At 42.4% G+C, this 17,872-nt stretch overlaps 1 protein-coding gene across 1 annotated transcript in view; it reads right to left on the bottom strand.

The window, feature by feature from the left end:
* MAML2 (mastermind like transcriptional coactivator 2) overlaps window positions 1-17,872 on the bottom strand; it is a 361,811-nt gene that overhangs the window by 111,125 nt on the left and 232,814 nt on the right. Inside the window, exon 2 of the mRNA XM_068555533.1 lies at window positions 11,562-13,082. Within this exon, the coding sequence (XP_068411634.1) occupies window positions 11,562-13,082 (1,521 nt within the window). The remainder of the gene's footprint in view (window positions 1-11,561; window positions 13,083-17,872) is intronic.

The raw sequence follows: 17,872 nt of genomic DNA, 5'->3' as shown, positions 1-17,872 counted from the left end.
CATTTCTTCAGCAAAAATGTTGTGGGTGCCAACCACAGAGTAGACATGTTAGGGACTGGAGTATAAGGGTGAACAAGATGGACACAATCCCTGCCTTCAAGTGGCTCGCTGCTTCGTTGAGGAAGACACACAAGAACAAAGAGATATGAGGGGTGATAGCTGTTGAAAGAGAGGAAGTAGAGGCAACTAGCAGAGAATACAGAATGGGAGCTTCTCCAGATTGGGAGGCCAGGGAAACCTTCTGGAAGAAATTGTTTAGCTGAGACTGAGAAAGCTTAGGGTTAGGTTAGCCAGGCAGAGTAGAGCGGGAGAATGTTCCAGAAAGAAGGAACGGCATGTTTGAAGAGCTGAGGGTGAAAGCGTGGTACTTTTCAGGACTTCAGTTGGAGGGAGCTGGAGGGCACAGTGTATGGGAGTCTGCGGGGCACAGACAGGTGATAGCGTGGGGCTAAGGGAAGAAGAAAGCTAGGAATAGAAACCAATCCATCTGGAGGGCTTGGCAGGAGCCAGGTCACACAAAGCCATGGAAGGAGCTGGATTTCATTATGAGAAAATGAAGATCACTTAAGGGGCTTAGGCAGGTGACAGACATGGTTAAATTCCTGTTTTAGAATGCTCACTCCACTGGCAGGTTGGCAAGATGGCAAGGACTCAGGCCAGTCAGCAAGCACTTGATGCGACAGGGGCAATGTTTTTCCCATGGGTGTGTCCATTCAGACGTCATTCACCTGTGCCAGAGGCTTGCGGGACACAGAGACGGGGCTGCCAGCTCACCAGGCTCTCCCCAACATGCATCCTTTTCCAGGAAAAGTGTCTTCACCCTTGTTGCCAATAACAACTCCAGTGGCTAAATGTCCTCGGCATCCCTTTCCAGGCCTGCCATAAAACGGGTCTCAAAGGAGTTCAGGGAAGAGAGGTGAGTTCAAAATTGGTCTGTAGAGAAAGGGTAAAAGAAGAGAGGGGACAGCCAAGGGGAGGGGGTACTGGACAAAGACCCAGAGACATAAAGTTGAGATGTGAGCCAAAGACAAGAACATGAGGTCCACACGCTCTTGTGTTCACCCACACAGGCGTGTGGGCTACAAGACGTAGGGCCAGAACAAGCTCCCTGTTTATGAAGTTCATGTTTCCTAAAGGTGGAGCTGAACTTAAGCTCCTGTGAAAAGCAAACTGGAAAATGCCAGTGATTCAGGGTGGAGGGAATTAGCAGCAGAAAGAAAGGGAAACAGGTCAACCACCCCCATTCTTTCATCCTCAAGGGCCTTGAAACTTGATTTTGCAGGATGCACAGGCATGTAGTCACGTTATTCTGCTCTACTCCATTTACTGCTTGGAGAATAAGGTGCCACTTTATTGTTCAGATTCATTGCATAAAATGCAAATATTCATCCAGAGTTGTCTAATTAGCGTCCGGAGAGCTGCCTGGGCTCTGTGTGTGTGTGTAAGTTGGGTCTTCCTTGCTTGCAACACAATGTAAAAGAGTAGGATGATTCACTCACGTTATATTGCTCTGATTCTAGAAGTCTAAATATTTGTGTGGTCTTTTGTTTCAAACCTAGAACTTCTTATGGTAAACACCTTCTGAATCTCAAGTCTCTGTGCCTGACTTTAATTAACCATTAATATGAACACTTACTGATTAGCACACGGGCTAAATGGGTTTTTGCTTCCTTTTGATTTCACAAAAAGACCCCACCACCCCCCTCCACCGAACTGATACCAACTGACATCTGATTAGAAAAGGCAAAACTAATTGGAATGGGTGCAAAGGGGATTGTTTGAGTCATTTACATTAATGCACATTACAGTTAAGTATCTGTCATATTTTCCATTAACCCTCTTGCATTTCCCTCTCCAGGATCAAATCTATTTCTTAACCTCATACCCCTCTTTTCCCTAGTTAGAAACTTGGTATTCAACAGGCTAAATTACCCACTAATGCTTTAAATGCACAGCTCTTATGGACGGATGCAAGGCATGGACAAAGACCTTGGAATGAGTGGAATGAGAATAACAGAAGCCATTCCCCTAACTGTGGATTTAAACCCTATGGATTATGATTCCAAGGCTAACATGTTCTTCTTGCTATTGTGTTTACTTCTTTACTGAGGGACACAGGAATTAATTGTTGCTTTACACCAATTCAGTCTATTGTGAACTGAGCTATTGCATACTAGGATGATAAAATGAAATAGAAATGAAAGTGGAATATCTAGCAAATAGAGTTCTATTCTATAAAAGGTTAAAGTAACATGTTCAAAGTTGAACTTGAAAACTTAGGGGAAAAGCCCAGATGATTTGGGGTCAGTTACTACATAAAGTGGATTTAAGCAAAGGACAATGTAGTATGCATACCCAATGGGAATCCAATAGTATTAGGGACAGATGTCTCCTTCTAATCAAAAGCTCATTGAGGAGAGGAACCATGACTTCCTGATCTTTTGATGGATGCAAGGAGAGTTCTTTGGATCACTTAATCTTTTAGTCTTCAATTTCTGGCACATTGTAAGTGCTCAGTAAATTCTCATCATATGAATGAATGAATGCAAAAATTATGGTTTTACCCTATTGTGAACCTCTAGCAGTGACCATAAACAGGTTCTAAAATCTTGATGGATGATGTTGAAGAAAAAGAGAGTGAATGAATTTTCTTTATCACTTAAAAAAAAAATGAAGACTTTGGATTTTTTGCTTTAAAAACTAAATCACATATCCACTCCCTTGGGTTTTTTCCATTTTTATCATGGATCAGAGGTACCAGGAAGCCCAGCAGCAAATCAGCCTAGCAACAGAAGCAAGAATTAAGTCTGCAATATGATGAAAATAGCTCAATTTGAAAACACTTTCTGATTATTTATAATCTAAAAAAACTTTAAAAAAATTTTATTTTTCCCTTACTACATCACACCTTCATCTTTGTTCCCAGTTGTAGTATCAGTATCCAGAACTCAACAAATAGAGCAAGCACTCAACAAATATTTTTTGCATGAATGAATACAAGCTATTGCTAGAGTGAAGAATGGATCAGTACTCAAGTTAGCCTGGAATCTTTAGTTCCTGGCTCCAAGTTGGGCAGACTAGGAGACTAGAGGTCTGTGGATTGAGATAAGGCAACTGCATCAGAACTGGCTTAAATTTTGCCTGAGGTAGAAAAAAACTGGGAATGTGGACAACAGTGAAATTTCAAACAGACATCACAAAAAAGGCTCTGTTAGCACAACCCAGACCACCTGTACCTATTTCCTTAACCTAGGCAGCATAGTAGTTATTAGCACTGGGCCAGTGCTGACTGCAACTCTGAGCAAGTTACTTAACCCCTCTAAGCCTCGGTGTCCTCATCTATTAAAAAAGCGTTGATAATATCTACCATTTGGGTTATTTATATATGGCACAGAGTTGGTATTCATGTTAAAATGAACAAACCAAAGAACACTAACAAGACACAAGCAAAATCCCTCCTGCTAATTTTGCCAGTCAAGAGTCTTCAGTACAAGATGACGTGATACTATACACAGAAAATCCTAAAGATGCTATCAGAAAACTATTAGAGCTAATCAATGAATTTGGTAAAGTAGCAGGATACAACATTAATGCACAGAAATCTCTTGTGTTCCTATACACTAATGACAAAAAATCTGAAAGAGAAATTAAGGAAACAATCCCATTTACCACTGCAACAGAAAGAATAAAATACCTAGGAATAAACCTACCTAGGGAGACAAAAGACCTGTATGCAGAAAACTATAAGACACTGAGGAAAGAAATTAAAGATGATACCAACAGATGGAGAGATATACCATGTTCTTAGATTGGAAGAATCAACATTGTGAAAATGACTATACTAACCAAGGCAATCTACAGATTCAATGCTATCAAGCTATCAATGGCATTTTTCACAGAACTAGAACAAAAAGTTTTACAATTTGTATGGAAACACAAAAGACCCTGAATAGGCAAAGCAATCTTGAGAAAGAAAAACAGAGCTGGAGGAATCATGCTCCTGGACTTTAGACTATACTACAAAGCTACAGGAATCAAGACAGTATGGTACCGGCACAAAAAACGGAAATATAGATCAATGGAACAGGATAGAAAGCCCAGAGATAAACCCACACACATACGGTCACCTTATCTCTGACAAAGGAGGCAAGAATATACAATGGAGAAATGACAGCCTCTTCAATAAGTGGTGCTGGGAAAACTGGACAGCTACATGTAAAGGAATGAAATTAGAACACTCCCTAACACCATACATAAAAATAAACTCAAAATGGATTGAAGACCTAAATGTAAGGCCAGACACTATAAAACTCTTAGAGGAAAACATAGGCAGAACACTCTATGACATAAATCACAGCAAGATCCTTTCTGACCCACCTCGTAGAGAAATGGAAATAAAAACAAAAATAAACAAATCGGACCTAATGAAACTTCAAAGCTTTTGCATAGCAAAGGAAACTATAAACAAGATGAAAAGACAACCCTCAGAATGGGAGAAAATATTTGCAAATGAAGCAACTGACAAAGGATTAATCTCCAAAATATACAAGTAGCTCATGCAGCTCAATATCCAAAAACCAAACAACCCAATCCAAAAATGGGCAGAAGACCTAAATAGACATTTCCCCGAAGAAGATATACAGATGGCCAACAAACACATGAAAGGATGCTCAGCATCATTAATCATTAGAGAAATGCAAATCAAAACCACAATGAGGTATCACTTCACACTGGTCAGAATGGCCATCATCAAAAAATCTACAAACAATAAATGCTGGAGAGGGTGTGGAGGAAAGGGAACCCTCTTGCACTGTTGGTGGAAATGTAAATTGATACAGCCACTATGGAGAACAGTATGGAGGTTCCTTAAAAAAACTAAAAATAGAGCTACCATATGACCCAGCAATCCCACTCCTGGGCATATACCGTGAGAAAACCATAATTCAAAAAGAGTCATGTACCAAAATGTTCATTGCAGCCCTATTTACAATAGCCAGGACATGGAAGCAACCTAAGTGTCCATGGACAGATGAATGGATAAAGAAGATGTGGCACATATACACAATGGAATATTACTCAGACATAAGAAGAAATGAAATTGAGTTATTTGTAGTGAGGTGGAAGGACCTGGAGTCTCTCATACAGAGTGAAGTACGTCAGAAAGAGGAAAACAAATACTGCATGCTAACACATATATATATGGAATCTAAAAAAAAATAAAATGGTTCTCATGAACCTAGGGGCAGGACAGGAATAAAGATGCAGATGTAGAGAATGGACTTGAGACACGGGGAGGGGGAAGGGTAAGCTGGGACGAAGTGAAAGAGTAGCACTGACATATATACACTACCAAATGTAAAATAGATAGCTAGTGGGAAGCAGCTGCATAGCACAGGGAGATTAGCTGGGTGCTTTGTGACCACCTAGAGGGGTGGGATAGGGAGGGTGGGAGGGAGGCGCAAGAGGGAGGGGATATGGGGATATACTTATGCATATAGCTGATTCACTTTGTTATACAGCAGAAACTAACACAACGTTGTAAAGCAATTATACTCCAATAAAGATGTTAAAAAAAAAAAGAGTCTTCAGTACATTTTTTGATGATGGTCATGGAGAGGGTGTGGAGAAAAGGGAACCCTCTTGCGCTGTTGGTGGGAATGTAAATTGGTGCAGCCACTATGGAGAACAGTATGGAGGTTCCTTAAAAACCTGAAAATAGGGCTACCATATGATCCAGCAATCCCACTCCTGGGCATATATCCAAAGAAAACCATTAATTCAAAAAGACACATGCACCCCAATGTTCACTGCAGCACTATTTACAACAGGCAGGACATGGAAGCAACCTAAATGTCCATCAATAGAGGAATGGATAAAGAAGATGTGGTACATATATACAATGGAATATTACTCAGCCATAAAAAAGAATGAAATAATGCCTTTGCAGCAACATGGATGGACCTAGAGATTGTTATACTGAGTGAAGTAAGTCAGACGGAGGAGGACAAGTATCATATGATATCACTTATATGTGGAATCTAAAAAAAGGGTTCAAATGAGCTTATATACAAAACAGAAATAGAGTTACAGATGTAGAAAACAAACCGGTTTTCTAAATGGTTACCAGGGTGTAAGGCAGGGGATGGATAAACTGAAAGATTGGGATTGACATATACACACTACTGTGTATAAAATGGATAACTAATAAGGACTTACTCCATAGCACAGGGAACACTAATCAATACTCTGTAATGGCCTATATGGGAAAAGAATCTAGAAGAGAGTGGATATATGTATATGTATAACTTATTTACTTTGTTGTACACCTGAAACTAACATAACGTTGTAAATCAACTATACTCCAATTAAAAAAAAAGTCTTCAGTATAAATTATATTAACATGTGTGTCTGGAAATTCACTCTGGATCCTGGCCTTAGCACTAGTTTCATGGAGTATTAAAAACAAATTTTTGTTTCTTTTGTAAACTTAAAAGATAAATGATGAAATATCAAAGATAAAATGAAAATATAAAAACAATGCTCCTGGCTTGCCATGAACAACCCTCAGTATATCTGTATCAGAACTCTTCCCTTTTGCCAGCCTAATCCAGCCAAGGTAAGTCATAATGGAAATCACCAAACGGTCGAGGGTCATTTGTAATGACCACCTAGCATCTCCTGGGTCTCTATCCTAACTACACTCTAGATTTTAGGTCACTTACGAAATCATGGGTTTGTTACCATCTTTTAGATTCATTCCTCGGTTCTGAGTATACTGACTGATTTTGTTTCCCAGCTATTTGAGGATTTTGGCTGGGTTCTGTCTTTGGCCCTAAAATCAAACCCTGACACTAGCCTAATTGGCTGACCCTTTAGCCAACCCCTAACCCCCAGCAAAGGGGTGGTTTGGATGTTATATTGTTGCAGAACTCTGAATTCGTAATTATTTTCCTATTAGAAAAGGCACTCCCAGTTGAATGAAGGTTCTATCTCTTCTCTGGCACTTTCTCTGGGCAATTATAAGGATTTAGAAGTACTGTCAGTATATGACAGCTACAGTGAGTCCTCATTTCTCCACCCTCAGACCAACCGGGAAACAATTTTTAAGGTTAGCTATACACAAGATTAACTTAAAGACGAAGGGAGGAGAACATTGCTTGATTTATGCCAAAGATTGATATATAGTGTACTGAAGGATAAACTTGGCTAGGTAGAGAGAGTGGGGTGAGGTTCCTAATATACAATTGAGGAGCTTGGCTTTAAACTAAAAAGGAAATGTACAAATTTATGTTTTGGTCATAACAAACTATCCAGTCACTGGCTGCCTTCCCTCTCAGAATTTTTAGAGATGGGAGAATTCTAAACCAAATATAGAATCCACTTGAGTTTCATGGCTCTAATGTTACAAAAAAAAATTCATACTTTTAAGGGTCTGATTATACAGCTTTGAAAAAGACCATTTTCTAGTGCAAGAGGTTAGGGCTTTGGATTGAACTCTCATGAGCCCTGGTCAACCAATAATTCTTTCACACCTTAAAACAAGTATTCAGTGACTTGAAGATAAATCAGAAGTGCATGCATTACATCCCTCTCCTGCCCTCTCCCATAACCTTCCAATCGGAAAAAGAAGAAGATTATAGCCAGGAGGTATTTCCATTTGCCAAGCCCCAAACACTAGCAAGACAGAGTTGCTGAAGACATTTTGTGAAACACCAAATACCATTTGTTCTCACAGTCTCCAGAGAAGGGATTATTTAAAACTACTCCAGGCATGGAACAATAAAGATGTCTCCAACAATTCGATTATGCCGCATCTATCTCTCGGGTGCCATTCACATCTAGGAGAGCAGAGGCGGGCAGGTACCCAGTAAAGGGAGAGGGACATATGAATTCCCCCAATTTCAGTCTCTGCCTGAGCATGCAGCCCTGTCTGGGTTCAGAGTTCTGAAAGGTGAAGAGAAGGCCATGTTTGCACAGTCTACTGGGTAAATTCTAAACAACTGATCAACAAATTCAATCTATCATTTTGCAGCAGAGAACCAAGATTTCCACCATTCCCAAGGCTAGACTGTCCCAATTAACATATCCCACTAGTAAATCTTGCTGTGTTTGACATACAGTGAGTATGACAAGCAGAAAAAAATTCATGACTACTGTTTTCGTTCAGGATGATTTAGTTGATAAACTTAAGAATTGCTTCATTTCCTTCCCTCCCATGGCTTTGGTCATGAGTATCAGTGATTTGGCTAATCTGAGATGAGAACACAGATTTGTACTGTCTACTATGAATGGCAGAGTTACAACTACTCTCTCTGAGTTGAGAATACTTAGCAATATACCGGATGAGACAATAAAAATGGAAAAACCTAGAAATATGTACATCCAAATGAAAATTACTTCTCAAAATTATCCTCTTGGGAAGCAACTCATTTACTTTCTTTATTGCCTTCAGGGAAAGTTCACAAACCAAACGTGAAATGCAGTTCTATCACATCATAGTTATTCTTTGTTTTTTTGACCCAAAGCAGCATTACTCTGCTTGACTGTTTTCAAAAATAACCCCGACAAGATGAATATTACTGCATTGATAACAATACACTCAATGTGCTAAAAGCTCTGAAGACAATCCCTAGAGAAAAACTCTGCAACTGTATTGAACAATAGCACCATTATTAGCATGCGTCCAACCCCTTCAAAGGTGAATGCTTTCAAGAGGGTAACACTTATTTGACTACAGAGCTCTGATACACTTGCTCACAACTCAGACACAGAACACTTCAGAGTCATACTTCATGGAATTGTTGAGCCGGAAGGGACAATATACAAGTTCAACTGACAAGGTTGGGAGAAGGCTTTGATTGAGTAGCCATTGCCTGCCTGTACAGAAGAGGCCTTTAGCTGGACATGTCACCACCATTTCTACCACTTTTTGAAGGCCTTCTTGAAAAGATGAAAATTATCTTGGCATCATAAGTGTCATACACACTGGGAAAAGTAAAAAAATATCCAAGGTACTGGGAGATGTTTGTGGACTTGGTCATTAGCACCCATTGGTGTGCTTGGGTCCTGGAAGCTGGCATGGGGACTAAGGGGTCAGAAGTATGGTGGACAGTTGTTGATATGAGCAATAGGGCCGGAAACAAGACAGAGGATGTTGGAGGTGGCAGGAAGGCTCCCAAAGAAGGGCTGATGGGGTACCAAAGAGCTATATTTCCTGTTGTAAATTGCTTATTTTGGTTAAGCTTCATAATACTCACTCTCAGGAAGGTCAAGCGTCACACAGATAGTTTTTGATTCTTTTCTTTAACAGCTCTGAAGGTGATTAGAGATTTGAGACTTCCTCTACCCTCCCCAAACTTAATTTACTGTGTAGATTATGTAATATGGCTCGATATTATAAGAAATATTTCTTTTGAGAATTTCACAATGATCTACAAATGGCCATTCATTTCCCAGCAAATCCTTCTTGTGAGCGGTATAGCCTCAAGCCTGAAAGTACAACCTTCAAAGTAGACCATCAGAATCCTGGCTCTGCTACTTATTATCTGTGTAACTTTGGAAAAGTCATTTAACTTCTCTGTGCCTCATTTGCCTCACCTATAAAATGAGAATAATGGTAATTAGTTTATATGGGTAAAATGAGATACCACAATCAAGGCGGGGCAGAGGTCATGCCAGTTACAGAGTAAATACTCAATAAATGCTAACCTCTACTAATATCTCATTATTTATGGTCATTTTTATGGTCAGAAGTCCAGGCCCAGGAAAGGTAAATCGCTACCCACTCACCATATTGCTGGACAGAATTAAAGATAGTTCTCTTTTATTCCTCTAGTACTGTTTATGAAAAAATTTGAGACTTACTCCAATGGGCTTCCTACATAAAAGTAATGCTTGTTAAAAAATATTCTGATATCATGTATGGCCCTTTCCATGATAAACACAATAATAGCCAACTTTATTCTAGACTCCCGCCTGAGAGATATATCACTTACTCTCCAAAAATCCTAGGATGTACATTACCATCCTCATTTACAGGTGAGGAAACTGAGGCTTAGAGAGGCTCACTGATTCGCTGGAGGTCACACAGCTAGAATGTCAGAGTTAGAATTTAAACCCAGATTCACCCACAGCAAAGTGGCTACACAGAATATTAGAAAGTAGTTCCACAATACTGTTTGTTTTTAAACGATCCCCAAATTACCCACGCTAAAAATGGAACTTTGTAATATACACATGACTCTACTCCAAGTCCATTCTTCATAATCTACGATTTAGAAAAACACACTGCGTAAGTGGTTAAGAGCCGAAAGTTTACTTGGGACACAGCTCTTGAATCCTAGTTGAGTCTAGTTTTCTCCTGGCATATATCTAAGGCAAAGGTTAGCTTGGCCACAGTCTGTGGTGCTGGTGGCATTCTTTTCTGGGCAGTAGCCATACAAACTACTCTAGGAATGTGATTGGAACTAGGCTCTGTGCCGTCATACTGTCCTGACACATTGTTTTGACAGGTAACGTGCTGTCTTTGTGCTTGGACGCTAACACAGATCTGTCAAATTACATGCACAAAGCAACATTCAGCCTTCCTTCCTGCCTGCCTGCCTGCCTGCCTGCCTGCCTTCCCTCACTTATTCCAGGAAGAATTTTTCCTTTCAAGTTCCCTGGGGATCGGCACTGATTCACCAGTGTGTGTTCTGGAGACACAGGGCTATCTCTTCATGTGATTCCTGTTTGGGGCAGAATAAAACCTCTGCTTTATGTTAACCACAGGATATAAGGTAACCACAGATTTTTTTTTTTCTGTTGGTAGTCATGACAATTTCATGCTTTAACACTTAATTCACACATTACCTTCTCCGGCAGCCGTTCCTGATTTCCCCTTGCTCAGTAAATATCCAAGCTTTGTACTCCATATCATTATCTTTTCCACTCAGTATTAAAATGATAGTTTTTAAAGCCTGTCGGCCTCTCCAGACTGTACTTGCAGACAGAGAACATGTCTTATTTAGGGTGGATACTCAACCCTCACGCACCAGCATGGAATCACAGCAGGATCTATTATGATGGGTTGGGCGTTTAGACATTTCAGTTGGTTGGTGTGGGTGGAGATTTGTCATTAAACGCTCTTAATATCATGTCTGGCCTTATTTCAATAGTCAGCACAATCATAACATCATGCATGCGGTAGGTACTCAGGGCATGCATGTCGACGTAATGACTGATTTATTGACTGAACAAATAAACACCGGGCATGGGCATATCAGAATGTAACTGACAACTGGACTTGTCACTAAAGGCATGGATTCTAAGGCAACCTTCTTAATAAGCAAGAGCCTTGGATCACAACAGACCCCAATGACAGTGATGCTCTACAAGGAAGATGCTCTTGCCTCCAGATGCCTCAAGTGAACCTTCATGAGGTCTCCAGAGGCATCTGTCAGCACCATCGCCGTCTTTGTGGTCTTGATTCCGTCCCAGTGCAAACATAATGGTAACCAAAGCAACCGGACCGAGCTGAATGGTGTCTGGGTACTCTGCGCTGGGAGGAGCACAGCCCTTACCTGTCTGTGTTGTTGGGAGACTTGGTACCCCAGTCCTGTGATGGGCTGATTCTGCATCTTCTGCAGCAGGATCTTCTGCTGAAGTGGTAACGGTGACCTCAGCAAAGGCTGGCTCGAGAGAGGTTGGGTGGGCTGAGCTGCTGGCTGCGGCTGCTGCTGTGGCTGCGGCTGCGGCTGCGGCTGCGGCTGCTGCGGCGGCTGCGGCTGCTGCGGCGGCTGTTGTTGCTGCGGCTGTTGCTGCTGCTGAGCTGCAATCGAGCTCTGCTGCGGCTGCGGCTGCGGCTGGGTATAATGCAGGAGAGGAGGCTTGCTCTGGGGAGGCAAAACGGAAGGCATCTGCTGGTTGGCTTGATCTGAGTTAAAATGAAACAAAGGCTTGGTGCTGCCATGCCGGGGCTCCATGGCTGTGTGGGGGTTGTTCATAAAACTCCGACTAAGGTCCTGAGGCTTCTGCTGCAGGAGCACGTCCAGAGGCCCTCCCTGGGCCGAGGGGCTGGCCTTGTACATGTAGTTCGCCATGACCTTCGACTGGCTGCCGCCGCCCACGACCCCCGGCATGGGGGAGCTCTGGGGGCTGAATGGCTGCTGGCCAAAAGAGGGGCTGGGGATTTTCTCCTGCCCAAACGGACCTGGGGAGGGCCCCGCCGAAGAGGGCAAACCTGGCCAGCTGGTCGGCTGGTGCTGCTGCATCCGGACGTGCTGCTGACGATTAGCAGCGATCTGTTTGAGCTGCTGGGCGTGGGATACTTCCTGCCAGCTCGGCAGGGCCCGGCTTGCTCCTGAGGCCGTCTGGGGCTGAGCCTGGCTCTGAGGGACCGAAGGGATCGGGGAGGAAGCGGAGAGGGCCGAGGTGGCCATGGAGAACGCAGGGCCGGCAGATGAGGGCCTCAACTGAGGAGAGCCCGAGGCGCCCTGGGTCAGGCCGGGTGAGTATTCACTTTTGATCACCGTCTTCTCCATGGGCAAGGACGGCCGGGGAGTGCTCCTCTGGCTTTGCTGACCCAAGTCGATGTTAAACGGGTCGTCCTGCTTTATGGTGGCGTTGATCATGTTCTCCAGCTCAAGGTCACTCATGGGAGGCACAGATATATTGGTCAGTTCATTGAACAGTTCCTGCAGCTCGGGATCCATCAGCTGCTCTCCGGGGTCATCTCCGTACCTGTTAGAAAAAATATTCTCCTGGGTCACTTGACCATCCACGTGCTTGCTGCAAGAGAGAGTCTCTCCCGGTTCCTTCTTCACTTCCTTTAAGCCCATGTTGAACATACCATTTCCAGGAGAATGTGTATGGGGTGGCAGCGTGGCAGTCTTTCTCAGGGGTGCTTGGCTCATGGGCAAGCTCCCTGACATCATATGACTTTGTCCATTATTTACTTGGAGGCCCCCTTGTCCTGCAGTGAGGTTTTCCCCAACACGGATTCTTTTGATATCAAGGAATGAGTTGTCGACAAAGCCATTAGGCCTCTTGCTGTTGGCAGGGGACAGGTTAACTATCTGCTTTCTTTTCAAGGAACCCTGGAGCTGAAAGACAGAGGGGGAATAAGAAAACAGAACATGAGATATTTTTCCAGATATGCGTTTAGTCAAAAGAGACAGAATATTTGAATGTTTTTTCCATTTACACACAGGATGAGGCACAAATGAAGCCCAGTTTGGAGTATAATGAAACTTACAGTAGCACAAACAGAGCAAAATGTTTCTGGAGGAGCAGGTCAACGAGGGGTGACAGGTCATAGAGGTTCCCATGATTGGTGCGTTGGCCGATGGATGAAGAATCCTTCACGTGTCATGGGGAGTTATTGATAATGTTTACGATTAATCACCAAAGTGGTGCTGTTTTCTGGAACAGGCCAAACTATTCCACATGCATGTACACATAACCCACACGGCCACAGGCCACTGGACTGAACACAATTTTGACCAAGATGGGAAACACTGTAGAGTCTAAAGCTGGGACCCAATTTCCAGTTTCTTTTTCACTGATTCAACCCCATCATCACTCTTATCCTCTAAGTAAGTAATTAGAATAGTTGTCGTGTCGAAGGAGATAGTCTCTCTGTTGTTTAACTATTTTTCTTCCTATGATTCTGCAGCTTTGCATTTAAGCCCCTGTAGCAATACTGGGTGGGTGCGCAGAAGCTATGAGGTTATCATTTATCAAATGAGACACTCTAAGCACAGATTTTCCTGGGGATTCATTTTTTATCTGGCCCGTCTCTAAATCTCTTAGCCAAAACCAAGGTGTAGAGAGGCAGTACCGCATAGTGGTTAAGAACTCAGGCTCTGGAACCGGCTAAGCAGAGCTCAAATTCCAATCTGTCACTGAGTGCTAAGTGATCCTGGCTCTTGACTTATCTGAGCCTCAATTTCCTTACCTGGAAAATGGGGACAACAGCACTTAACTCATAGGAAGACATGAGACATGTAAACGTTTAGCACAGGGCTTACTGAAGTAAGAACTCAATAAAGTTTACTTTATAAAAAAATATGGCTTACTACCTTCTCAAAGAGGAGCATCTCTCTATACAGCAACAGTAACAACAAAATATTAAAGTACTTCAATCACTCACTCAGTGATTAGACTGTATTCTATTAACTTCAGACATTATAGAGAGAGATTTAAGGACCATACAGTCACACCAGTAAATTAATAAGAAACATAAAACATGCACCATTGATCTTGAGATCCTTGTTGCTTTGCCTCTAAAGTGAGAGGCTATATCTAGCAAAGGGTGGCTTTCCCAGTGCAGCTGACCCACTTCAATTATTTAATGTTCGCTCAAGATAATTGCAAGTTACTGAGGCAGAAGGACACTTTCCAGATATAAAATTCTATCACTTCTCCTGTCCTCCCTTTTCTCTTACCATCACTCCCCCACCCTCCTGAAGATTTCTAGGTAACCTAATTAGAAAATGAAATCAACGTAACTGAGCACCTATTATATGCCAAGTACTTTAAATATGGTTATTTTATTTTCCTTAGTCTTTACAACAACTCCATTAGATATGAGTTATTTTACAGATAAGGAAACCAAGGCTCAGGGAGGCTAAGTAACTTGCCCAGTATAAGTGTTAGACCTGAGCTTTAACTCAAGGTCTGCATAGTTCTAAAGCCTGTGTCACTTCCGCTATATGATGCTGGAGTCACCTTGTTCAGGGCTAGGGTCTGCCTTGCACGAAGAGGGAGGGGGTAGTGAGCACAGAGATATCCTGGATCTCTCGTCACATGATGAAGAATCAGGGAATGGCGGGGATGCAATCTAGGGCTGAGTGTGAACGATATGCTTCTTGTCATGTAGTTCCTCAATACCTGTTTCAGTAATCCATTACCTGTGGGTTTGCCCCCTCACAAGTGTGTCTAGTTACGGTCGATGTACCATGCTGGTATAACCAATGTTTACCTTTTACCATTGCTAATGGGCAATCAGAAAAAGGAACCTGACCCAAGCTGGGCCAATCATTCCTTCCACGAGAATTCTGAAATCGGAGAAAGTGAGACCAGGCTCTCTTTGGGTAGCTCCACAGTCATTTATAAAACTTGTGAAGTGTTGTTCCATTAAGCCAACCACAGCCATAGAGGAAGTAAGTCTGTGGAAAGAGAGGGAATGATGCAGAGAGGAAGGACACAAATTTTGATAGCATTTGAAGGCCTGATTTCAATCTTAGGCCAGCTCTGCCTCTCTCGTTGTTTTCCTTGATACACTATGGAATCTTTACAATAAAGGCTCCTTGTTGCTTAAGCTAATGTGAGTTGAGCTTCTGTTACTTTCAACCAAGAGCCCTAACTAAATCCCATGAGATTTAACATTTGGTGATGCGCAGTTTGCAGCAAGGGATAGGGGTACCCTTTGCACCTGGCTGTGAAGCTTTTGTTCCCCTCATCTTTGCTGTCTCTCCATGTTTCCCTGACTCCTAATCTTGTCTATTCACTGATATAGGCCAACATCATCACAGAACACTGTCAGCCATCACTGCATTTGGCACAAACTGAAAGTGGTCACCGTCTGTCCTCAGGCGGTCAGGAAGAGCACAGACCAAAGAGGGTCAGCCGTGTTACCTTAAGAGAGGCCTGATTTATTGCACGCTGATTTATTTCAGCATGTTACATTTTGAAGGTTTTTTCCACAACTGGTAAAGAAAAAACAAAGGAAAACATTCTTCTTCCAGGTTTGGGTTATTGCCTTTGATTTATTTTCCACTGCTTTGAAAAAACCTGTTCTGCCAGATTCTCTACTGCTCAGGCCACTCCCTGGGCAGTTCAGTACATACTCTGGGAAGCAGCTCCAGGACTTTCTCTAAGCCACCAGGGCTGGAGACGGAGTAATAGAATTAGCGGCGGTGGTAGCAGTAGTAGTAGTAGTAGTAATAATAATAATAGTAATAACAACAACAACAAAGTCATTTATTGAGGGCTCGTGTGCTAGCCATCGTGCTAAGCTTTTTATATGGATAATCGCATCTAAGTCTCACAGAACAACTCTAAGAATCCTCGCAACAACAACTCTATAAGGTTGATACTATTTCTACCCTCTCCCCTCCCTTTTACCGATGAGAAAATTGAGGTTGGGAGACTGAGTAACTCTTCAAGGTCACACAAACCCTAAGCAATAAAGCCCGGCACCAAACCAAGGATTCCCACTGCTGAGCCTGTGCTGGGGAGTAAATGGTACCCCAGGCCCCGACAGAGATAAATAAATGGTGCCCACACGCAGGTGTTGAGGAGGCTGGCCCAGGATCTAGTCCTGATTCTGGCATTACTTGCTTTGCTATTTCAGGAAGTTATTTCTCTTCTATGGACCACAGTTCCCTCCTTTATAAATAGGATTATCTCTGAGAACACTTTCCTGCCTGAACCCAGAAAATAATAGACAATGAGGGAGTGAGAATTGTTTTTTAGGCATATGTATCATGGTGTAAAGTCACCATCAAGCATAGCTGGATGGATGATTTAAGGAAGTCCTCCTCAGTGACGTATGGAAGAAATCCCCATGGTTAAAGAGATTCCATTAGGACTTCATCAGGCATCATATTTACCAAGAGAATTTTGGGGATAGTCTATGTCCTGCCTTGTAGAAGCTTCTAATCAAAGTTATGTCACCAAGGCCCAAGGAATGCACAGAAGTAGAGGCACAATACAATCTCAGTGATTCTCAAAGTTCAATCTTTGCTTTGAAGTATTTTCTTTGCTGGACTAAAATGTCTTCATCGGATATATGGCTTTGAATTGTGGTACAGAGTCTCGAAAATTTCTGTGACAAAATGGAAATACTGTATTCTAGAAAGAGAGGGAGAACACAGAGAGTCATATCATGAATACCTCAGTGAGAAATCGTTTATCAGAAAATTCAGTGCCACCTTACCAGGCCAGGAATAGTCCTAAGGGAATGAGACTCAATCAGAGGAATGAAGACATGGGTTTACATCAAGAAAGATGGCGGCTGGTTTAGGGAAGCTGGGAGCTCCACAGTGTAGACCTTCCAGGTGGCTGGGGAAGATGGGATGGGGGCAGGTAGAAGTACAAGGGCAGGGTATATCCTGAAAGCCAGAGGGGACAAACAATTTCCAGAAAGCAGTTAATAACATTGAAAGGGTAGAGGAAAGAATCTCCAGAACAAATCTCTCACCAGGGCTGACTTACCCATTAGGCTGGGTAGGCACAGTGCCCAGGGTCCACAGTAGTCTTAGGGGCCCATGAAAATATTTTAATTTAATTTAGCATGGAAGAAAAATTGAACTTTTAGGTTGAGGAAATGTTTTAATATATATAGTAATATATTTATCTTGATGTCAACACAGTCATAAAATATAATTAAAAAAATTTTTATAAGGAAGAAGGGGCCCTCAAAAGCAAGAGGCCCCCCAAAGGCTCTCACATCAGAACTACTATGTATTGAATACTTTTTAAGACGGGTGCTCTTAAAACAAGAGTTGTGTAGAGTCCCATTTAATCTTCTCACAGCTCTCTGAACATGTATCCTGATCTTCATTTTTACGTGAAGAAATTGCAGCTCCTGACTTTAAGATTGCATAGTGAATGATATGGAAGCAGGTTGCCAACCCGGGTCTGGTTCCAAAGGCCTCCTTCTGAATCACTAACCACACTGCTTGCTTTCCTTTGGCCTTCAATTTGCCACATGCCAACACTGTTCTCAACACAGTGGACACAGAGAGCCAAGATAGAAGGATAACAGAATGAAGACGTATGGCATGTACAGGGCAAGGGTAAGGGCATTCAGGACTCATAGAGATGGATGGCAGGAGAGGACGGTGACATCATTGGTTGGAGGTTGATGGTGAAAGCTCAGGACATC

This window comes from Eschrichtius robustus, chromosome 11 (genome assembly GCF_028021215.1).
Source record: "Eschrichtius robustus isolate mEscRob2 chromosome 11, mEscRob2.pri, whole genome shotgun sequence".
Taxonomy (NCBI): domain Eukaryota; kingdom Metazoa; phylum Chordata; class Mammalia; order Artiodactyla; family Eschrichtiidae; genus Eschrichtius; species Eschrichtius robustus.
The sequence above is the reverse complement of the archived record's forward strand: the minus strand, read 5'-3'. Positions and strand labels throughout refer to the sequence as shown.